Here is a 25,144-nt window from a genome sequence, read left to right on the forward strand (position 1 = left end):
AGTAGCAGAGACAAATTAATCCTAGACTGAGTGCTGATCTAATCCCACCTAACCTGTCTTAAAAGTCATATACTACAGGATCAAACAGTAGCACACAGTGTGGAAAGAGAGAAATGGAAGTATATTATAAAGTTCTTATGCCATAAGTGATGTGGTCTAATACCCCTAGCAGGTACACTGTAACATGTTAATCATGTATACTATAAAAACTAAAGCAGCCACAAAAATAACAAAACAAAGATTATAGCTAATAAACCAACATAGGAGCTAGGCTGGAATCATAAAAAAAAATAATAAATCTAAAAGAAGACAGAGAAAAAGAAAGAAGTAAAGAAAGAACAAATGGTACAAAGAGAAAACAAACAGTAGGATGATAGATTTAAACCTAACCGTATCAATAATCCCACTAAATGTAGATGGTCTCAATAACCCCAATGGAAAGTAAGAGATTATCAGATTGGATTTTTTAAAAAAAGCAGCAAGATACAAAAATATGCTGCCTATAAGACATACACATTAAATATAAAGACACAAATAGGTTAAAAGTAAAAGGATGTAAAAAGATATACCATGCCAACAACTAGTCAAAAGAAAGCTGGAATGGCAACATTAGTCTTTAGGGAAATACAAATTAAAACCACAATAAGATGCTACTATACAACTATTGGAATGACGAAAATTAAAAAGACTGACCAAATCAAATTTTGGTGAAGATGTGGAGGAACTGGAACTCTCATAGCCTGTAGGTGTGAATTTTAGATGGTATTTTGGAAAACAGTTTGGCAGTTTCTTAAAAGTTAAACACATATCTACCACATGATCTGGTCATCCCTTTCTTAGGCATTTACCCAAGAGAAAAGAAAACATATGTCCATACAAAATAAATGATCCGGCCATCCCTTTCTTAGGCATTTACCCAAGAGAAAAGAAAACATATGTCCATCCTGTCCAATTTGTACAGGAATCTTCATAGCAGCTTTATTTGTAACAGCCCCAAACTGGAAACTCAAAATTCTATGAGAAATCAAATAGATAAACTGCAGTATATCCTTATAATGGAGTGGCACTCAGCAATAAAAAGGGATAAGCTACTGAAATGAAATAGCATGAATGAATCTCAGAATGATCATGCTGAGTGAAAGTAACCAAAGAAGAGTATATTCCATACATCTCATTTATATAAAATTCTAGAAAATGTGAATTCATCTATAGTGACAAAGTAGACCAGTGGTTGCCTGGGTGGGAGGTGAGTGGTAGAAAGGAGAGATTACAAAGGGGCATGAGGAAACTTCTGGTGGTTATGGATATGGCCCCTATTTTGAATGTGGTAAGAGCTTCTCAGGTATGTGTGTGTGTGTATGTAAATTTATTAAATGTAACAAATTTTACATTCTAAAAATGTGTGTCAATTACACATCAATAAAGCTGTTAAAAAGGAGGGATATTTTAGATAATTTTCCTCCCAAGGTGACATTATGTACACTCTGTATCTTTCTAAGCACACAGATTATTAATTGTTGATAAAGGTCTAGAATATAGGTGATCCACGTTCACCCCAGAGCAAAGATACATATTTAAGTTTGGATCGATAATTTTTCTTCAAAAATTTTAGATAAGTATTTGAATGTTGGTTGACCTTATGAATTCACTGATCTAGATGTGAATGTTTTTTCTTCAGAAATGATGAACTTGTTTCCAAAATTTTTACCCATGGTATAAGGTTCCACTTACTTTTATAGTTTTTAATAACATTTCAGCTTAATTTTATTCATTCATCCTTTCAAGAACTATTCATTGAGTGCTGACCATATAAAACACACTGTGAAGTATCAGTAGATAAGGCATATAGGGCCCCTGCCATCACGGAGCTAACATTCAGTCTGGGGAGATGGCCTTCTAATAAGCAAGTAAATTAACACGCAACTGTAGTTTTCTTAAGTACCATGAAGAAAACAAACAGGATGCTATGTGTGATAGTGAATGATGGGAAATCTTCTTTAGATGGGGCCTACTACACATCAATTCTGCAGTCTATTCTTTAAAATGATCCCTAGTTATCAACTTTACATACAGGAGTTCTACTCTGTTTAATTAGTCCCAAGCTTCAAGCCATTTAAAATAAAAGCTACAGCTGGATAGAGAAGTCACTTGGTTAACTTTTCCTCAGGTTTCAGCATAAAGGCCTGTCCTCTGCGAAGCCTTCCTGATCTGCCTCCCTTGCCTCTCACCCTCACCTCTCACTCCCTACACACACACACACACACACACACACACAAATGTAGATTCTCACTATATGCTTTGTAGTGCCCTGCATCTTCTTTCATAACACATGTTATGATTATTTTATGAGAGATTTAAAAAATTCATGTCTGTCTTCCTAAGAAACTCTAACCTCCATGAGGGCAGAGACTGTGTCTGATTTTTCCACAACAGTATCACTAGTTCCTAAGACAGAGTCTGGCAGAGAGTAAGTACCACCAAAATTATTTATTGAATGGATGACTGAATGAAAGAGTCACTTCTAGAAGAGTTTGATGATTAAGTCCTCCTGGTCCCACAGAAGAGAGGTTCTAGTTTTTAATCTGAATGATTCAGACTCCAGATTAAACAGGCTATTCCTGAGATTGTGGTCTGAGATTGACATGATCATCATAGCTTAAATATACATTTCCTAAACTCTTGATCCAGGTGATTTCTGAAAAAGTAATAAATATGAGGGGGAAATTATTCTTTTTGTTTAAAGGGCTGAATTGCAAATGAAGAGGAAATGTCATACCCATCCAACTTTATATCAGAAAGGTGATGGGGAGCAGATGTGGCTCAGTGGTTGAGTGCCTGCTTCCCATGTACAAGGTCCTGGGTTCAATCCCCAGCGCCTTCTAAAAAGAAAAAAAAAAAGGGTGGTAATACAGACAGATTCCACAGCAAGACAGCTGCCTGGCTTCAAATCCTGGCTGTCTCACTCTTAGTTCCTCATTTTCCTCATCTGTAAAATGAAGATAAAAAGAGTATCTAATTCATGGAGTTACTGTGAGGCTTAAAAGCATTGGTACATGTAAAACTACTTAGAATAGTGAATGGCATGCAGTAAGTGCTAGATAAGTGTTTGTTATTAATTTCACTAATGCATAGTTATCACTAAAATCAGTGATTTCCAAGCTTATGCTGTGCAACTGCATTGGCCAAATAAAACATGGCCATGTATAGGAAATGTTTTAATTTATTCTATTTTCCATCTATGTCCCTACCTTAGTAAATTAATGACTATAATAAATGAAGGGAGAATTTATAGCATAATGAAAATTATTTAAGGACATTATAGAACTTATAAAATAATGTAAGATTTATAAAACTATAAGAATTTAAAATTTTCTTTGAGGTATTTATTTTAAGACTAGCATTTCTGAATTTAATAAGCTAGTTTCCACTGCCTACAGAGTTGGCTGTACATTCAGCTTTTTATATGGTCTGAAAGAGGGTTATTTCCAGAGGAATGTGCAGTGAAGGAGGAAAGGAGGAGTCTTTGGTGAAACTGTGAGAACAGCAGCTCTTTGAATGTTGTGCATGACGTAGCATGGGAACCGGGAACAGCTGCTGGAGGAGTGTTTCACACACAGCAGGACAGTGGGAAAAGCCAGGAGGAAAACAACTAGGGCAAACAAATGCAGAAAGAAGGGTGGGGTGGGGTCAAACTGCAGCCAAGTAGGAGGTCACAATGGAGGGAGAAGGGCACTTTAAAGAATAAAGCAGTAGGAAAATTAAGGGAAGGGCAAATGTCCGCTGCAGAATAAGAGAGAAGGTAAGAAAAAACATGAGCATCATGGCTATTTTAAAATACCCACAACTATAAGCATGTTACTGAAAAGGAATTAGATACTAAACAACTAAAATAAATACACAAATAAATAAATATGCCACTTAAACACATCTAATAGGTGCATATTACATTTTTAAAGACAATAATAAACCATTTAGATGGATTACCATAGTAGCTAGCTTCAGGAATAGCAAAAATCCTTTCTGATGAAAACATACAAATTAGAAATTAGAAATTAAGTTGTACATAAAGATCAAGCAAACAAGCAACCTAATGAATACTTCAAAATGACTCTGGTTCACTCTACAAACTGTCTGAAAAAGATGAACATGCCTTTCATTCGTTTTAGCTTATAAATATTTCTTTGTTTCCTAAAAGCTTCACTCCCATTTTGTACCTCATATTAATAATTTTTTGCTTTCTGTCCCACTCCCTACATTATTTATTATTCTCCCTAGAGCCCCACACATTCTGATGTCCTTTTTTTTTTTTTTTTAATAGACTATGATTTTGAAAACCAAGCCATTCTACTTTTGGGGTGAGGAGGTTGGACTCTTGAACATCTGGGTCAGGTTGCTTTCACGGTTACCTGGGCAAATTCAGTATTAGTTTCCTTGAATAAAGTACACATAGCTGTAAAATCCATACTGGTTTCCATAGCTTGGAAACCACACGGACTGAGGAAAATGTCCTTAAGTTTGTCTTTTACCTGGGTGTGTTCTAAGGGTTGTAACCATCCGTGGCATTCAGATTTACACCCTCCTACTTCATATCTTTAAGGGCCTTGTTCATCTTCTTTCTTTCTTTCTTTCTCTCTCTCTAAGAGATGAGGTTAAGCAAAGATGATTACTCTCTCCTTACTGAAAATATGTTTTCCTAGAACCTGATTGTCCTTTTTTCATGGGTCATTCTATTCCTAATATCAACAAATCCTTTTTGTGACCTAACCTTTTCTAAAATGATCACATTCTTCTATTCTCTTTGTTCTTTTCACTTCCTTTACCTTAAGGGCTTTTAAAACTCCTGCAAGTGGACACATCAAACCAGCTGTCCCACTTTAAGTCTTTTTAGAGTGTTTTTACAGTGTGTTAGGGTACTTTTGCTGCAATATTTTTGGGTAGCGGTTTCTAATCTTTTCAAGTATGTGGGTTTCTTAATAACATTCTAAAAATTTGAGGATCCCCACATATTAGAAGTATTAGTACCCATTAATTAAGAAAAAGTTATCAGCTGATAAAAATCTGTTTGAGTTTAGTAATGTAACTTCATTTAGTTATGAAAAACAGGAGTACAGAGGAAATGCTATCATGTATTCAGGCTATAAACAAGGTAAAAATATATTCACAGACCTATCTGTAAAAACTAGGTGATATATAGTTTGGGAACAATTGCTCTGTGCCTGGTCCAGATCAACAGCATCACCTTGGAGTTTGACAGAAAACACAGAATCGCAGGCCTCACCCAATACTTTTGGGTCTCTGGGAGTGTATTAACAACTTCTGCAGGTGATTCTTATCCAGGCTAAGGTTTGAGAACTATGTTATAGACTAGTGCTGTCCAACAGAAAGATAACGTGAGCTACACGAGTCATTTAAAATTTTCTCGTAGACACATTTTTAAAAAGTAAAAATAAATAAATACTGTCAGTTGTTTTATTTGTGGTGTCAGGCTATATTTTCATTTTCAAGAAAATGTCTGCCAAACACTCAAGTCTGAATAACCATACAAAGAAATAGTGAAGTTAATATGATATATTTTATTTAACCAAATAATAAGATATTATCATCACAGTATGTCATCAATATAAACTATTAATGAAATATTTTACATTCATGATTTTCATGCCACATCTTTGGAGTCTTTCTGATGTATATTTTACACTCACAGCACATCTCAATTCGGACTAGTCACATTCAAGATACCCATTCGTGGTATATATAAATCCATGTAGCAGCAAATCTTGTTATTGGAAGCTAAAAGTTTCTCTTCACCCTCCTCTTTCTGCCTGTCAGAAAAGTTGAGTATTTTTGTCTACATGTTCCCATAGCACTATATATCTCCTCTAATACAGTACTTTATGTACGGTGTTATACTAATTTCCCCCAATCAGATTCTAAACTCCTCAAGGGATCTAACAGAAGTCATACGCTTTTTTTTCTTTTAAAAATCGTTTAAGCCTAGCTGTGTCTGGAAAGTGTTAATGTAGGAAATGGTTCTCAAAGTGTGGTTCCTGGATTAGCTGCATCAGCATCACTTGGGAATTTGCTAGAAATGCAGACTCTCAGGCCCCATCCCAGACCTACTGAATTAGAAACTCTGGAAGTTGGGCCCAGCAATGTGTGTTTAAACAAGCCATCCACGTGATTCTGATGCATGCTAAAGTTTGAGAGCTATGGATATAGGAAAACTTGTTTCCTTGGAGAATGGACTCAGACTCATCATTTTCACCTGAGTTCTATGGTTTACCCTTAAACAAAATCATTTTAGGTCAGAAAAGCCAAAAGTGACAAGCTAGGAAGGCATTAGAAGAACCATTCCTTAGCAAAAGTGAAGGAAAGAGAGTTCGGTGTTCTACCCCTACCCTCAGGAATAGGTCTACATCATTTGGGAGAGCAGATGGTGCAGACTCCTTGCCTAGAAGGGACCTCTCAATGCAAGACAATTAATGTTTAAGATCCTCAGAAAAGAGTATGGGCCATGATGTGAACCAATGTATATGAGGTGCAGAGGTGCCCAAAGATGTACTTACCAAATCCAATGGATGTGTCATGATGATGGGAACGAGTGTTGTTGGGGGGGGGGAGAGGGGGGGGTGGGGGGGTGGGGTTGAATGGGACCTCACATATATATTTTTAATGTAATATTATTACAAAGTCAATAAAAAATAAAAAAATTAAAAAAAAAAAAAAAGATCCTCAGAAAAAAAGAAGGGTATGAAAAAAATGTCAAAATGCATTTAAAGGCTTACATTCCATGCTCAATGAGGATAAGAAAAGACATAATATATACAGGTAGATCTGCCAGAAGCCTACTTCACCAAAGTAAAGAACATAAACTGCTCTGTTGGAAATTTTTTGTTTCTTAATTTGAAAAAAACTAGAAATTAAAAAAATATGAAGCCATACAAACACTTCTATTTGGACAATGAATTATGACCCAGTGTTCTCTCACAAATTTTACAAATATGATTACGTAGACCATATTTCCACTAAAAAGTTACTGAAGAATTCGTAAACCTGAGGTCAGAAAGCTACTGCTCTAAATATCAGTGTTGTAATACCACATATTTTTTATTGTTGACATGGAGAAAGGGAGGGAGGGAAGACTATTATGGAAGCAACAGAAGAAAAGCCACCTCTAAAATCTTTTCTTAAGATGTAGTTTGCAGTCAAGGGGATTTTGTTCAGTACGTCCTTGGACCTGATTTGACCATTATGTTGTCTGCCTGATACACAGTAGCTGCTCAATGGATGCTGACTGAATAAAAGAATAAGGAAAAATGAAAAAATGAAAGGTATGTGGAGAAGATGAGGGTCTAGATCCCTGCGACAAAAAATTACCACAGTGATGTGAGCCTAGAGCATAACAATGTCTGCATGACTTAGGAAGAATCTTAGAAAACCTTTAAGAAACACACATAATTCATGATATTGTGCTTTCATATATTTGGAGAATTTCTTTCCCAGAAAAACCTTTATATTTTTTCATTTTTTCCCAAGTGATTATATTCCATACATTCCTACCATCTACAAAATATGTACTCTTTATATTAAGTGTATATACAGCTTTTGCTGCTATTTGGGGTTTAATCATTAGTGCAGAGAAATTATTAGAATATTTCCTCACATCGGACTTTTGCTTGGGTGAAGAAAGGGCATGACTACACCACTCAATGTGTGTGTCGCTTCAAAATTAGAAAGGTTTACCATCAGGTTGACTTTCTTCCCATTTGGTTTTTGATGCTCATTTATACTTCATCAAACATTAGCATTGATTCTGCTTAAAGAGCTAATTCATTAAAATCACTTTTGGTTGATTTTAATATAATTTCAGAGTTCTAAAGGCATGAGGAATATAATGCTTTATAATTTTATATTTGAAACTGCAAATGTGATTTCAAGGGGCACACAGAACTGGGCTCATTAACTCATTCGTTTCTAAAGGAAAATTTCCAACTTAATATCCCTGAAAATCATTAAAAAGGTGTGTGTGGGGGTAGCACATACAAAAAGTGGTTTTATATCTGGGCTGCCCCAAATAGCTTTAAAGTAGAGTTTGTTAAGTTCGTCACATATCTCTTGAGAAGGGGAAAATAAAAGGACAAGGGGTTGCAGTTCAGATGACCTGGTTCAAATCTTGACTCTGCCCCTTACAAGCTGTGTGAGTGTGATTGTGTTGCTTAATGTTTCTAAGTCTCAGTTTCTTTCCTTGTAAAACCAAATAATGATAACACATAATCATAATCTTAATGTTGTGAGGATTAAATGAGATAATGTACATAAAACTCTTTGTAATAAGCAAGAAGGGATGGTTTCCTACACCATGAATATATTGCCAAATGGCCATGTAGAAACATCCATACCAATGTGTCTACTCTGAGAGCTAAAATAGGATTTTATCCCCCAGAGAGTTTCAGGCAGGCAAACCAATGCCTCATACTTCTATTTGGGGTTTCAAAATAAATATAGAACACTCTATATACTCTATTTCTACATACAGGTAAATTTTCCGTGTATGTTATTCCACCGTTGAGGTTCATATCTGCATGACTTGCCTGTTACTGCTATTTTGATGGAAATATTCAATTAAGCTAAATAAAGCAGGGCATTAAAAAAACAATCAAAATCAATGGTTCATGTAATAAAACTCAGGATATTCTGATATCAAGTAGAATAGCCTGGTAATAGATCATTGCAATTCATTCTACTGCACTGCTTTGTCCAAATTTGGGACTCTTTTCAAAGGACTTCTCACTACTCCAACTCTTTATTTTTCTACCTTCTTTTGTCTTAGCAGACATAGAGTCAAAGATAAACTCATTTTTATCATGATTTTTATCATGATTTTAGCAACTGATATAGCCTTACAAGGGACTATATCTTCCCTTTTTATAGAAATATGATGTCATAATGATGGTGGACTCAGGCTTCCCTTCACAAAGCCTAGATAATTCTTTAGTCTCAAATATATATTTCTAATGGTAAAAATTCCCAGATAGGATGAATGAGTTGCTCTTCCAGGACTGGGGATTAGTGGTTTAATGTGAACCTCATTCTCTTGCCTTGGTCGCTTTCTGAACAAGGACTCACATTTTTAATATAACAGAGTGGTTATCATTATGGTGTTTTAGGTTCCTGGCTACTAAAATGAATATCTTACAATGGGTTGGCTTAAACTATGGAAATGCATTGGCACACATTTTGAGGACATGAGACGTGCAAACTTGAGGGGCAAGAAAGGTGATGCTTTCTCCTTAAAGACTGTGGCATTCTGGGGCTGGCTGCTGGTGATCCTTGGCCCTTGGCTTTTCTATTACATGGCAACACACATGGTCGTGTCTTCTCCTTTCTCTTCTTGGTTCTATCGAATTCCATCTTCTTGTTTCCTATGTCTTCTACCTCTGTGGCCTTCTCTATAAGTTCTCTGGTAATAAGATTAAAACCTGTCCTGATTCAGATGGGTCACACCTTAACTGAAGAAACCCAACCAAAGGGCCTATTTACAATGGGTTCATACCCACAGGAATGGATTAGGATAAAGAACATTTTTCTGGGGTTCACAACCCCAAGCTACCACATTTAGTCAAAGAAAAGAATAGAATCACCTGACATAGTCATGTGCCAACCAAAACCTAGATTTATTGATTTCCTGCTAAAAAATACCTTCTTATACATATCTTTAAGGTCATGTTCAGAAATAGAAACATGAAATTTGCTATATTAAAAGCATATACTGGACTTCCAGGATGATGGTAGACTAGAAAGACATGGGACTCTCTTCTTTCCCAGTAAAAATAGCTAAAGAACAGGCAGAAATGGCCTGGAAAAAATCTTCTAGGGTTTAGGACATGAGGGGAAGGCTGGAAACCACCCAAAAAGAGAGGGGCAAAGGAAAAAGAATCATGATGGCAAAACTGTGAGTTGAAAACTGCAGCTGCAACTGCCAGCATCCTCCCCCACCCATATAAACAATTTTGAATTCTCAGGCCTCAGGGTTGGCAGCTACAGACAAAGGGGGCCCTAGGGATCCACCTCACCAGGAAGGGGGAGAGACAGGGGCACAGCTTAAGGCTGAGACTCATCTTTTGACCCACAAATTTTGTCTGCTGTCCCACGAGTCCTTCCAGGCCAGGGGGTCCACACCATTGTTTACCATGGGCTAAAGAGATCCTACTCTCTCAGTCTCCCTCTCTACTGACCGGGACTGGTTGTTGAGGATGCAAAGGGCAGTGGAATTATTTCACCCAGGAAAAGGGAGGAGGCTGCAAGTGAAGGTTGGAGAACTGCCTCTGAAAAAAGTTTGAATTATGAGGCTCTTAGCCTCCAAGCAGAATCCTCTATCACATTGATCTGGTCCATGTTGAAGCAAACACCCTCCAACCAGGAACTGAACTGAGAAGGCTGCCGATGGCTTTAAAAAATTAAAATTAAATAAGTAAAAAGTAATTTTAAAAAGTAAAAGTAAATAAGTAAGAGAGGCTTTTTCTGGTCTTTACAGCCTCCCTCCCCAAGGCCCTAGGAAGCAGGTCTGTAACCCATTACTGTGTCCAGGGCCCAGAATTGAGCAACAGGGATGATCCTAAAGACCCAGAACAGGCTGAACCAAGAATCAAAGAACAGCAGTAACATACAGCCTCTTGCCACTAAATCCCTATGAAAGAGAGAGAAATTGAGCATCTGAGTAATCTCATCATCCTAAATCAGATGCCTATGCATCAACAAAAAATTACAAGCCGTACTAAGTGTAGCAGTTTGATATGGTTATGAATTCCAAAAATAGATATTGGATTATGTTTGTAATCTGGTCTATTATTTGGCTTGATTAAGTTATGATTAGGGCTTTGATTGGGCCACATCATTAGGGCATCGAGTAAGGGGTGGAGACTCAGACAAAAGGTATGGCAAAGGACAGAGTTAGAGCGTTTGATGCAAGGGTTTTTGATGATGGAGTTTGATGCTGAAGCCTTAAGTTGGAGCCCCGGGAAGAAAGCACACAGATGAAAGAGAAGCAAGCCTCAGGAAGAGAGGAACCCAGAACCCAGGAAGAAGCAAGCCCTGGGAAAAGAGGAACCCTGAACCCAGAGAGAAACAAGACCCTGAAAGGGAGGAATCCAGGAAGCCTGAACCCTCACAGATGTTGGCAGCCATCTTACTCCAACATGTGAAAATAAACTTTGGTGAGGGAAGTAACTTACGCTTTATGGCCTGGTATCTGTAAGCTCCTACCCCAAATAAATACCCTTTATAAAAGCAAACCAATTTCTGGTATTTCGCATCAGCACCCCTTTGGCTGACTAATACACTAAGAAAATGGAAGAAACCACCCAAGGAAAGGAATATATCAAAGCCCCAGAAGAGATACAGGATTTGAGACAACTAATCAACGAGATGCACAGAACTTTCCAAAATCAAATTAATGAGCTGAAAGACAATGTGCCTAAAGAGATAAAGTACATCAAGAAGACAATGAGTGAGCACAAAGAAGAATTTTTTCCTGAGCAGGAAAAAAAAATGGAGTTCATGGGAATGAAAGACCTGATAGGTGAGATAAAAAACACATTAGAGGAAGCAGATTTGGCTCAATGGATAGAGCATCTGCCTACCACATGGGAGTTTCAGGATTCAAACCCAGGGTCTCTGGACCCTTGTGACGAGCTGGCACATGCACAGTGCTGATGTGCACAAGGAGTGCTGTGCCATGCAGGGGTTTACCCCATGTAGGGGAGCCCCACACACAAGGAGTGTACCCCATAAGGACAGCTGCCCAGCATGAAAAAAGTGCAGCCTGCCCAGGGTGGCACTGCACACATAGAGAGCTAATGCAGCAAGATGACACAACAAAAAGAGACAAAGATTCCTGGTACTGCTGACAAGAATACAAGTGGACACAGAAGAACACACAGTGAATGGACACAGAGAGCAGACAACTGGGGTGGGGGGGAAGGGGAGAGAAATAAATAAATACCCAAAACATATTAGGGGCATAAACCAGCAGAATGGAAATGATAGAAGAAAGAATAAGTGGTACCAAAGACAGAACAGTTGAAATAGGAAAGAGAAAAGAACAGAGAGAGAAAAGAATGGAAAAAATTGAGCAGGGTCTCAGGAAGTTGAATGACAACAGGAAACGCAACAACATATGTGTTGTGGGAGTTCCAGAAGGAGAAGAGAAGGAAAAAGGAGTAGAAAGAGTATTTGAGGAAATCATAGCTGAAAATTTCCCAACTCTCATGAAAGAAATGAACTTACAGGTCCAAGAAACACAACATATCCCAATCACAATAAATCCAAATAGACCTACTCCAAGACACATACTACTCAAAATGTCAAACGCCAAAAATAAAGAAAAAATTCTGAGAGCATCAAGGGAGAAGCATGCCATCACATACAAGGGACACCCACTAAGATTTAGTCTGGATTTCTCATCAGAAACCATGGAGGCAAGGAGACAGTGGTATGATACAATTAGGATACTGAAAGAGAAAAGCATATACCACAAAATGATTGAACTGACTTTTGTATGTTTACCATGAGGAGGCTGTGTATATGTGGGTTTGGGAATGAGGGGTTAAAAATTTAGAGTTAGAGAAGGATAAACATAATACCAACAAGCCAAATCTACATTATGAATAGAAGAAGCAACATCATTGATTCTAAATTAAATTTTGTCATATGTGTATATCTTCCAGATATCCAGATAGGAATCAAAGCATTGAATTGGGTGTGACCTTAGTGATTATCTGCAATAGTCCCATTTTATGAATGAGGCAACTGAAGCTGAAATGTTAAATGGCTTTCCCAAGGTAACACGGCGAAATAATGGCTGAGCTGAAGTTTGAACTTAAGGTCTCCTAACACTCACTCCAATGCTCTTTTTACAGCATCACACTGTATCTCCTTACACATACTTCCCTTTATTTATAACCAAGTCCTTATTCATTTTAAAGAATGGATAAAAGATAAACTATTATAGGTTGGTATATTGGAACTCTGTATTTTATGCATGATTTTTCTGTAAATGTACAACTTCTCCAGTAAAAAAGCTATTAATATCTTTCATATATTACATCTAAACAACTAGTGTAACTAGAATGGATCACTTAGCACAGAATTCTTTTTATGTTTCCTATCAGTCACAATCATCTGGCCTCATTTATAAATTTACATTCTACTGTCAGAAATCTTGTACCTTGCTCTGAAAACAAATGTGTCACTCAGCTCTTTGAAAGAAATTTTTAAAGATATAGTTTGAGAATGCTTGAATGGAGCAAACATGGCCATTGGTTTTCTTTGGAGGTTTATTACTTTTTATTTATGATTAAAATGGAAAAATGTACTATAGATGAAACTAATAAGATTTTAATAGTACTCAACCACTGTGGAGCAAACTGACATAGAAAGGCATATAATTGCTTAACTATATTGCCTTGCCTTAGTCGATAGCACTTATAACAATCTATCATACAAATATTTCAAGACTATCACAACAAGAATTAAATTATATGGGATCTCAAGAGGCCTTGAATTCTAACTTGTTTTTATTAAAGATCTAGCATTTCTTTAACAGGCCTTTCAATCACATTCCTAAATGGGCTGTTGATAGGATAAGTAATCTGGTTTATAGTTTTTTTCCCTCATTAAAACATTGAAAGCAAATATTTTTAAACCCAATTTCCTCTCTGTCTTTGGAAGCATATAATCTGCATCCGATGAAATGGGAGGAGAGAAAATGATTCTCTAATTCTATGGTTAAACCAGTTTTAGCGAGACAAACACTCACCTGGAGTTGGTCGCTTCTGCTGTTGCCATTCTAGCCCTCTAGGCAAAAAAGGCCCCAAAGGAAACCTCTGCAATGGACAAGCCGACTAGTAGCTGCACTCTCAGAAGTCAACAAACCTCTGGCATTTCTGGTGTTACCTTGAAATGGGGTTGTGTTTGCACTGAGGTGTAATACAGTGTCCTGCACACAGGGAACAGGTAGCCACACCTCCTCCACCACCACAACCACAACCTTTGCCTGAGTTCTATGAGCCAGGCACTGTACTAAGAACTCTATGTGACTGATTTCATTTAACATTAACAGCAACCTTGTTACAGATGAGGAAACTGACGGAGAGGTTAAGCGACCTTGGGATCACTCAGTTCATACGTCTGATTCCAAAGCGTGTGTTATAACAATTATAATTGCAATAACACCAAGGGCTAGCATGTGTAGAGTGTTTACTGTTGCAGGTACTGTGCCAAGCACTTAGCATGTAGTTTTACTTATTTCATCTTAACAATGAGCTGATGTTATAGAGACATATTATTCCCACCCCTTTTTTTCCAGATGAAAAACTGAGGCTCAAATTGGTTAAATAACCTATTCAAGGTCCCACAGCTAGTAAGTGTGACCTTGAGCACACTTAATAGTCTCTGTATTTCTTATGCAATAAAAAGCTTCCATGTATGGGCTTGTGAGAGGGCGTTCTTTTTTCAAAAGATTTTAGAATGAGTCTGTCTACAGACTTTTGTTTAAATTGGGATTCCAGAGGAAAAGAAGGTTTTAGGAATCCACGCAACGATAGTATAAGGTAACTGTATGCTAGTAATTTAGTTCTTCCACTATGATTCAGCATTATTTTCCATGTTTATTGCAAAATACACTCAAGTCTGATTTTTAGCCATTTACAGAAATTAATATTAGTGGGTTTGAACACAATTGTATAGGGACTTATCAAATAGTATAAAATATCTTACCCTTACAAAGTATTATCATAAACAACAAATGAATAAATTACTTTTATTGTTCCATATGAACGAGCTTTATCTGTATATATTCTTTTATTGTAGTGAGGAGAGACAATGCTCATAATGTGCCTACCTGCAGAAGCTTCCATCTGGTGTTCAGATCTTCCAGAATGTTGAGGTTATATGGTGAGAGCTGAATGCCCAATGTAGTGAGCTGGCGAGCAAGGTCATTGACGTGGCCTACGTTCTCTTTAAGAGGCGCGATTTCTCCTCGAAGTGCCTGTGTGAAATATTGAAGGGAGAATTGGAAATGAGAATATTTAGAGCAAAGAAACACAGACACATGGAAACTATAAGATATCTTATTCTGTTTGGAGTGCAGTGTCAATGATGTTTGCTCTAAAATGGTTGTACTACAACAACAAACATTTATTAGTGGATGAATAACAATAACTAATATTTACTGAGCAGTTCCTTGGTGCCTAATGCTGTGATGAATTCTATCTGTACTTAATTCTATTTTAGTCCTACCAACAACACTATGAGGTCAGCAGTTGGAGAAATTTCCATTTCACACCTGAGAAAACTAACTTGCAGGGGTTAAAGCTTGCCCAAGGTTCTACAGGTAATAATTGATGGACCCGGGATTCACAAGTTTGTCTACCTCCAGAGTGTACAATTTTAACTACCATATTATACACCTCTCCAAAGGAATTCTGTTTGGCAAAGTAATGGTAAAAAGTACAGTACTGCTAGATTCTAAATTCTACTCATTTCACAGCCAGAAATGGGTCTTTATTTTTTTAATAATAAAAAGCTATTCTCAATCATAAAATACTGCATTCAAACTTTGCATCCACCACATAAAGTTTCATTTAGGGATTAGGGTATCTGTCAAGTTCCAAGAATGACTTTCTATTCTCCTGGTATTTTAGCCCTTGTGGCAATGACTTAAGAAGGCTCTCATGGGGCTTCTTGGCTGTCTCAGAAGCACCAGAGCAGGATTCTCTGATGTGATGCATCATGACAATCTGTTGAGCAGCAGAACCCTATGCAGATATGGGAGGATATTACCATACATCATATCTTCCCTATTGAGATGACATTTATGGATCTTTAACATGATGCATGATGTCCAAATGTTCCAATGAGCAATTTCTAAGGGACAAATTCCCTCACTTAGGAGAACAGTTTGTGTAATATAATGTCTGTGCACAAGGACGGTATCACTTACTTGGCTATATGTGCTGTTTTGGCTTGCTTGATCTGTGCAGGTGTTATTTCTCTGTCTGGCTCATTATGTTGATAAAATCATTGTTTACATTGACCTCATCTGTACCCTCCCAATCTCTCCCGCTCCAAATGGAAGGAGCCAAATCAATCTGATCACCTCATCACTAAACTGTGGCATTGTATGGAGTATAAGACTCATGTTGTTTATAGATATTAAAAGACATTTTGATATTTACTCTCTTGAATTTCTAGTTCTTTAAAGAGGTAATTAAAAACATTATCTTAAAAAAACACTGGGTTTCTTCGGGGTGATGAAAATGTTCTGGAATATTTCAGTGGTGTTGGTTGCATAATCTTGTAAATATACTACAATACACTAAAGTATGCATTTTAAAAGGGTGAATTTTATGGTATGTGAATGATATCATGATAAAAAAATAGAAATAAAATAAATGAAGAAACCCTTCTGACCACATACACAAATTTTTATTTAACTTCATGTTAGTGGAATGTCATTGGAATCCGTGTGGAATTAAGAAAAGTTTTCATAGGACTTAATAAAAGTTGTTTTTCCATCTGCTTAAAAGTAAATACATAGTGTAAAAGAGTAAGAATTACTGTTCATGGAGAAAGTTGGTCCATTTACACAAATTCATATCTCTAAAAGGAAATGATCCAACAATCATTTTGTTTTACATAATAGAAAGATTAGAAGAAAGATTTCTTAAATGTCTATAGTAAAACATGGCAATCTGGACAAAGATGCTGGTTACAAAATGGAACCAATCTCTTCTGGATAAGAACATGCTTTTCTATTAAGCACAAGTAAATATCACGTGAGTGGGAATTGTAAACAGGGACACCACTGCAGAGATGGCAGAACAACCAGACAGAATGTATCAATACTGCAGACTAGCTGCCCCCTGTGCTGATAATCTCCCTTCTCTGGCACACCTATCAGCGATTAAGTAGGGGATCCATCCCAGTTAAGTCATATCTAGATTTCAGCTTCTTTTAGATCTGATCATGTACATGTTCAAATGTCCTTTATTAGAATATTTTTTTAGATTTATTTTTATTTATTTCTCTCTCCTTCCCCCCACCTCCTCCCCCCTGTTGTCTGCTGTCTGTGTCCATTTGCTGTGTGTTCTTCTGTGTCCGCTTGGATTCTTGTCAGCGGCACCGGGAATCTGTGTCTCTTTCTGTTGCGTCATCTTGCTGCATCAGCTCTCTGTGTGTGCAGCGCCACATCTGGGCAGGCTGTGCTTTTTTCACGTGGGGTAGCTCTCCTTACAGGGTACACTCCTTGCGCGTGGGGCTCCCCTACATGGACGACACCCCTGTGTGGCATGGCACTCATTGCGCGCATCAGCTTTGTGCATGGGCCAGCTCACCACATGGGTCAGGAGCCCTGGGTTTGAACCCTGGACCTCCAGTGTGGTAGGCGGATGTTCTATTGGTTGAGCCAAATCCGCTTCCCTATCAGAATATTTTGATGTTCATTTCCTCCTTCAAAGTCCTGGGCACAAGATTTAATCCTGCATCAACATTTTAGAGGGTAAAGGGGATTAAAATATAAGTTCCAGGGAAGCAGATGTGGCTCAACTGATAGAGTGTCTGCTTATATATATATACACGACAGATGCAGGCCATTATATATCTTGCCATAACCTACAGAATTGGGTGAGAGAGAGTGTAAACTACAATGTAAATTTTAATCTATGCTTAGGGCAATGCTCCAAAATGTGTTCATCAATTGCAATGAATATATCTCACTTAAAAAAGAAAAAGAACAAAACAAGTAATATTGTTGCATGAGGTGTGGACAAGTCAACAATCCTAAAGATTTAGAAGAATTCTGTTTTCTGGTTGCTTTTAATATTTTCCGAGCTGCTGTCTCTACATTACAGAAACTTGAACTGGAAATAAAAAAGTTTGTATTATCATTGTTATTTATAGAGAACTTCAGTCAGTGAATTTGTACTCAAACATAAAGCCTTCACACAACATTAAAATATTGGTGACTATTTTAAGTTAAAGTGTTTGACAAAAAATTTTAATGATCCTCTGATTTTATTGACTTTTTCAATTAACTATTGAACTATTGGTACGAAGTGAGTTGGACTAGAGAGCATCTATTATACATTCTTACTACTACTATTAAAAGTGTACTTGGGAAGCAGACATGGCTCAGCTGATAGAGCATCCACCTACCATATGAGAGGGTCCAGGTTTCGATACCCAGGGCCTCCTGATCTGTGTGGTGAGCTGGCCCATGTGCAGAACTACCGCGCGCAAGGAGTGCCATGCCATGCAGGGGCTTCCCCGCGTGGGGATGCCTCATACACAAGGAGTACACCCTACAAGTCAAGCCACCCCTCATGAAAAGAGTGCAGCTGACCCAGGAGTGGCGCCACATACATGGAGAGCTGACACAGCAAGATGACATAACAAAAAAGAGACGCAGTTTCCCGGTGCCACCGAGGGTACAAGTGGACACAGAACACACAGCGAGTTAACACAGAGAGCAGACAATGGGGGGAGGAGAGGAGAGAAATAAATAAAAATAAATCTTAAAAAAAATGTATATTAAGATGACTACTAGTATTCTCATTGACTAAGAAAAAAATATGCATAGGGTTTAATCTCAATGCCTAAATGTCTGATAAGACATTTGTTGGTTGGAGTTCTTCTTGGGTAGAGATCAGTTGATGAAGAGATGATCTGGGGGAAGGAACCCTTTGGCGAGCTATCTGGAAGGCTCTGATGAGCACACTGAGGAACTTTAGCCAGTTAGAAATCATCATGAGGGCACTCTGCACATGGGGCTGGAGGAAGGGAGGCAACTGATGGCAGAAAAGAAGAAGAGAAAATCACCACTCAAGTCAATGTCACTGTGCTATTTTAGCTAAGGTTACCACCCAGGGAGGGCTTCCTGCTGTAGGTTGTCAATGTCTAGAACTGTACCTAATGAGAAGTATGACCCCATAAATGCAAATCACAGACATACTATGTAAAGAGGGAATGCAGATACCATATCATTTAAATGCATATAACATTGGGTTTGACTATATTTCAAAGATCAGAGCTTTTAATACTGTAACATATACATTTAGGGTGATATTATTAAACACTATATATAAAATGTCAAGAAGTATCATTAACTTTGGACAATATGATGTGCAATTTTAAATGATACCAGGATTTCAGTAGGTTTTATTCTAGTTTGGAAGCAAGTAAGTAAGGAAACATCAAAGGGAGCCATTAAACTGTGGGTTTTCTTTGACTCACTTAAACATCTGGAATTTGTTCTCTATGAAAGAGCAAGCCAAGCCTAATTTTATTATGACTAGTTTCAGGCAGGCAGAATTTTCACTTCATTAAATGTCGTCTGATTATAGATATAAAAGTACTGACTTAGAATGATATATAACGCTGGTATGTCAAGCTTTTTCTTTCTATGGAATTAAATTGCATGTCAGCTCTTTGCTTCACTTTATATAGTAAGGGTTTAATCACATATATATTTAGAATTATAGTCACCATTTTGCTACAAAATAAAGGAACTGTCTATTAATAAGGGATCACTATTTTTGAGGGAGTAATTCTTACTTGACAGTGAAGTGCAAGGCAGAGGTCAGTTTGAAGGGCCAGAGAGAGGTAGTTGAGAGAATTCTAGCTTGTGAGTCCCCATCTCCTTTAAGTAGGAGGCCAGAGACCTGGTATTGAATGGGCGTACCATGAGTATTTGTTGAATGAAAACATGAACTAAGGGCAAGTGGGAAAATTTGAATTAGTGTGACAGAGACTGTGAAAGGAAGTTGAACTAAAAAATTATAGTGAGGTTCCTAGATAGAGTTGAGAACTCATTTGGGACTGGGGATCAAAAAATTTTAGAACCATCTGCCTAGTCTCCTTACTTTCTCCAGCAGTGCTTTAAGCAGGTATGGCGAAAGTGGTTGACCCAGGTTTGGGGTTTTGTCAGATGGTTGTGGTACAAACACCTGGGGGCAAGAGAGTTTAAATATGATCCAAATTGTGACTGAAGAATAGACCCTGGAGCCTAAACTGGAATGAGGAGAGAAGTGTAGCAAGAGAAGGTTTATTAGATGGGAAGAAAGTAGAAGGCCCAGGATGGTCCACGATAGGCCACAGCAGGAGTAGCCGCAGCAGCAAGTGAGAAAGGAAAGATGCTGGGATGCTCAAATTGAATTAACTCAGCCAGATTTGCCATTTGTGAGTATTGATAAATGGTGCCACTGAGTCTGAAAAATTTCTCCTCTTAGGGATATTAAACATCTCTCCCAAATTATGAACCTATTAATTCATGGAGGTCCTTTCTCACTAACCAGGAATTCACAATTAGTAGCGTTTGACAATGGAGTGCCATTCCATGCCTACAGACACTGTGCAGAGAAATTTACATTGTAACTACTACCTACAAAAGTGAAGGAGTGACTAACTGTATTTCTCTCTCTAAAGAAACCTTATTGAACAAATGTTTGTGAACAAAGACCCTTTAAAAAAAAAGCCTAGAAAAGGAAGGTGCAAGGAGAAGACCCAGGGTTCTTCATGCTGGATTAGTACTCAGAAGCTGAGGAGGTGGACAAGGAAATCATGTCCTGTAAAAACTAGTCTTTAGGGAGTAGATGTAGCTCAGGGGTTGGGTACCTATTTCCCATGAGAATGAGGTCCTGGGTTCAATCCCTGCTACCTTCTGAAATCCAAAAACCAAAAACCAAAACAACAACTTGTCTTTAGCATATTGCATTGGGGCTCTCAGACCTGGCTCAGGGACAGCCTCACAGAACCCAGTTACCTAGGAATGGGGGCAGGTACAGCTCAGGGTGTGTTTTGCTGCTTCTGAGTTTCTGGGTGGGTAAATCATCCTGATGGAAGAGAGTGCTCACTGATAAGACTAGGAGAGTTGGGGTCCATACTCTGCTTTGCCCAGAGGATCAGAGGCCAACGTTCTAGAATACCTGGGAGAAATGCTCAAATGTGGCTGGACCAATTAAAAAGGAACACAAGATGAGATGTGAAGTAGCCTTTCATGAGGCTTAGAGATTGCCAGTGTTTCCTGTAATTCTTGGCTCTTTACTCTGGTTCCTGCCTGGTATGGTGCCCAGGATATAAGTTCAGCTTTTGTCTCAGATAACTCCTGACTTAACCTGGGTGCCAGAGGGGAATCAGAGCCTGCGATGGGACTTATTCTGTGAGTGATGTACTGAGGGAATGCTCTTAAGAGAACAGGAGTGAAAGAAGCAGGAGGACAGTGCAAGAAGGCTAGGCAAAGGTGTAGAGACCAGCGGCAGCTCAGAAGCACAAATTATATCAGAGGCTGGTCTCACCTTTGGTCTCACCTTGAGGCAATGGGGTTGCACTTTTGCCCCCCAGTGTCATCAGTTATTGGCTGCTGGCTATCCCCAAGGGGTCTTGAGGGAGAAGGGGTGGTTCACCTCCAAGACAAGGGGTGCTTCCTTTTGGCTGCAGAGGCTGTCTGGGAAAGGTTCAACTATGAACCTTTAGCGACCAGCACTCAGAGTTGCTGGGAGACAGGTGCACTGGCTCAGGGAAGGTATCTAGGTGAGGTCACAATAGCATCCCTACACTTACTTACTTCGCCTGGTTTCCCAAGCTCCTTTATCCTTGGGCTTTAGATGTCAGGCTTTTTAAAAAAAATTTTTTGAGACTTCTTATGTAAAGTCTCATTATGATGCAATCCCACAAATCTCTAACAAAACTGGGATATGCTTCCCTTTCCATAATGTAGAGTCCCTGATTTCTGCCAAATATGGATCGATTATGTGCAGCTAAGACACAGTGGGGTGTTTACAGACTAAACGAGCACATCTCTTTGCTTTTAGTATCACTTTTGCCTCTGGTAGGGACATTCTTGACAATAAATTATCCCACTGAAACATGTACTCCTTTTTTAATAGAGATGTGCCTGCATTCCATCCCAGTATCTGTTTTTACTGAGGTGGCCTGAAGGCAAAATATTATGCTGTTTCTTTCCATCGTCCTCCTTGCTTTCAGTTTTCAAGGCAAGCAATTCTTGTAAAATTTCATATTTGGGCATGATCATGTATGATGAGCCAACCGAATAAGGACATAAATAATGAAGCAGACTCAGTACAAATGACATAGATGTATCATGAGAGAGATGATTTGGGGTAGGATAAATTAAAAAAAAAATATTTCGGGGAAACAAAATTTGTAGGCATGAAGAAACCTGGAGGGCTTTTATTTTCCAAGCAATTATCACAATTTGTATTTCAGCTATAGTTTTCCCCTCAGACACTCCATACTTTTAAATTTGTGGCACTAAAAGAATAGCAATTAACTGCTTTCTTTTTCCTGTAAAGAACTCTCACATTTTTATGAAAAATGATCTCTACTTTCTCTACATATTATGGAAAAAGAATGCATACTGAAACATAAAAGTATAAATTCTTTTTTAATGTTTCCTGCTTTGTGTTGATCATAACTATTCGTATTTACACACAAGACATGGCTTCACTATTAGGCTTATAACCCCAATGTTCTTAAAATAATAGCTGAATTATATCTTTACCGTAATAATAGAATCCACCTTCTTCCTTTTCTATGTATGTTTATTTTGCCATCACAGACATAATTTGGAAAAAGAACAGGAGGGAGAATTGATCACAAAGGAAAGGTGTTTATTTATAAGAACAAGTTATATAAATCTTAGTTACTTTTATTTCCTTGGGAACATTTCCAAAATCCTAGCTCTGAGCTACTGCTAATTGTTTTCTCTTTATATATAAAAATAGCCCACCCCCTACCCCGCCCCCTCAAAAATATTTCAAGCTTTCTAACAACATAATTAAAACAACTAAAAAGGTAGTTTTTACAGAGGCTAACTGCAAACTATGCACAATTAAAATAATAGGTCTCTAATGAGTATAAATAACTCATTTATGCAGGCCATGTTTTAAGCTGCTAAGGAAACAGAAGAAATACCAATATTTTCTTTCTGAGATATTTTAATTATATGTGATAAAACACAAAGTGAAATGGCAGTTAATGAAATCAATTTGCCTATTTAAGAATGAGTAATGACCCATAAACCATTAGAAAAATCAACCAAAAGGAAAGTGATCTTTAAACTTTGGAGTTATTTTAGATGGATAAAGTTTTACATTTAATAGGTTTTTTTTATTGTTGTTTTTTCTTTTTCCATTTGCAAATATTTCTGCCAGTCTAAAATGTTCAGGGCTTGTGCCCACATTTACCACTACCAAAGTCTTACAGGGGTCAAAATATAAGTCTAAGGCAGTGATTCTCAAACTTAAATGTGCCTCAGGATCATTTGGAAGGCTTGTTAAAACACAGATGACTAAGGTGTGATGGTTAGGCTCATGTGTTAATTTGGCCAGGTAGTGGTGCCTAATTGTTTGGTCAAGCAAGCACTGGCCTAATTGTTATTGTAAGGACATTTCATGGATTTAAAGCATTAGTACATTGATTGCATCTACGACTGATTACATCTACAATCAACTGAGGAGATTGCCCTGAGCAATGAGTGATGTCTCATCCAATCAGTTGAAGGCCTTAAAACGAGAAGTGATTTCAGCAAGCAGAGATAATTTCCATCTTTTCTTCAGACGGCCAGTGTCTCTTGGGGAACTCATCAAGGACCTTCTTCAGCATTCCTGGCTTGCAGCCTGCCCTACAGAACTTGGACTTGTGCATCCCCACAGTCGTGTGAGACTATCTTATAAAATCTCATAATATTTCCAGTATCCCCTTTCCCTTTTGTTTCCCTACAGAACTCTGACTAATACATTAGGCCTGAGAATTTTGGCCATTTCTAATAAGAACTCAGAAAATGCTGAGTTCCTAGAACCTTACCAAGCTGACTCTTGACTTAGAAACTTCACGCATGCTGTTCCCTCTGCCTGGGGTTTTACATTTTCCCTCTCTGTCTGGTTGGCTCCTATTCACATACTGTAGATCTCAGTTAAATGTGACCTTTAAAGATAGCCCATCCCTGCTTGCCCTATTTGATATAGTTCCCTCTATTCTTTGCATTCTCAGAATGCTATTATCATTCTTAGCACTGACTGCAATTTTTAAGTGTATATTTATTTGCCTATTTATTCATTCATAGTCTTTTCCTAAGACCCTAAACTTCATGAAGACAATTCTATGTTATTTTGTTCCAATCGATATGCCCACACCTAATACACAATGATAATCTTTTTATGCATTCTTATTAAAGATTTGCACTCAAGTGAATTAAGCACTTTTTCATTAATTAGTAATATTTTGGACAAATAACTACTCTCAAATTGTTTCATAAACAGTTTCATACAGAAGCTTGATACCAAGTTCCTTAATAAAAGAAGTCAAATGTACTCATTTCCTTTAGGTTCCATATCTGAATTCTTTCGTTCTATCACTTGACTTCTTTTTATGATGGAACATGTTCTAGTTTCTGAAATCCCTTTAGCCATCAGAGCAAAACCACATTCCAGTTTTTGGTATCAACCTGGGACTTTTCCTAAAAGTGGAGTGAGTGAATAAAAAGGAGGGGAAGTAACTTATCTAAGGGAAATACAGTCTTGCTGGTGGGAGTACAAATTGGTATATCCTTCTGTAGGGCATTTTGGCAAAACTGAATAAAAGCCTTAAAAATTTTTATATGAAACAATTAGAAGGCGACATACCAAGGCCACCACCATGTAGAGTCAAACAGGTTGTGGCCTGGCCAAAAGGGCAAAGGAGGCTGAACTCCAACCTGGGTTCCACTACCTAACTGGTGAATCTTGGCACAGAGCTGAGGACCTCTTCTAAGGAACAGATGTTTTTTTTCTACTTTGCCCAAAGAGGATCTCGTGAAGGTTGGGATTATGTATGCTGGGATTGGGGTTATGTCTGTCTGTTGCTCTGCTTTTCTTTCTCTGTGTATGTCTCTTTTTCTCCTTCTCTCTCATTTTTGAGGTTTTCCACTAAAGAAAAGGTACTTAAATAATGGCATGGCATGGCATGAGCCAAGAGAAGAAATATTAGAATATTAGGGGGCTTATTTACAAATATTTGCCATGAATTTCCTTTTGTATAGAAAGGGAACGGATAGAAACATGACTATACCAGGGCTGTTGTAAAGACTAAT

The 25,144-nt window shown here is 37.8% G+C and overlaps 1 protein-coding gene across 3 annotated transcripts in view; it reads right to left on the bottom strand.

Moving 5' to 3' along the window:
- Positions 1–25,144, bottom strand: part of DMD (dystrophin) — a 2,676,723-nt gene that overhangs the window by 308,846 nt on the left and 2,342,733 nt on the right. For all 3 annotated transcript variants that reach the window (XM_058291720.2, XM_023592525.3, XM_058291721.2), the window contains one exon: positions 14,900–15,046. In XM_058291720.2, coding sequence (XP_058147703.1) covers positions 14,900–15,046 — 147 coding nt within the window. The remainder of the gene's footprint in view (positions 1–14,899; positions 15,047–25,144) is intronic.

This window comes from Dasypus novemcinctus, chromosome X (assembly GCF_030445035.2).
Source record: "Dasypus novemcinctus isolate mDasNov1 chromosome X, mDasNov1.1.hap2, whole genome shotgun sequence".
Lineage (NCBI taxonomy): Eukaryota > Metazoa > Chordata > Mammalia > Cingulata > Dasypodidae > Dasypus > Dasypus novemcinctus.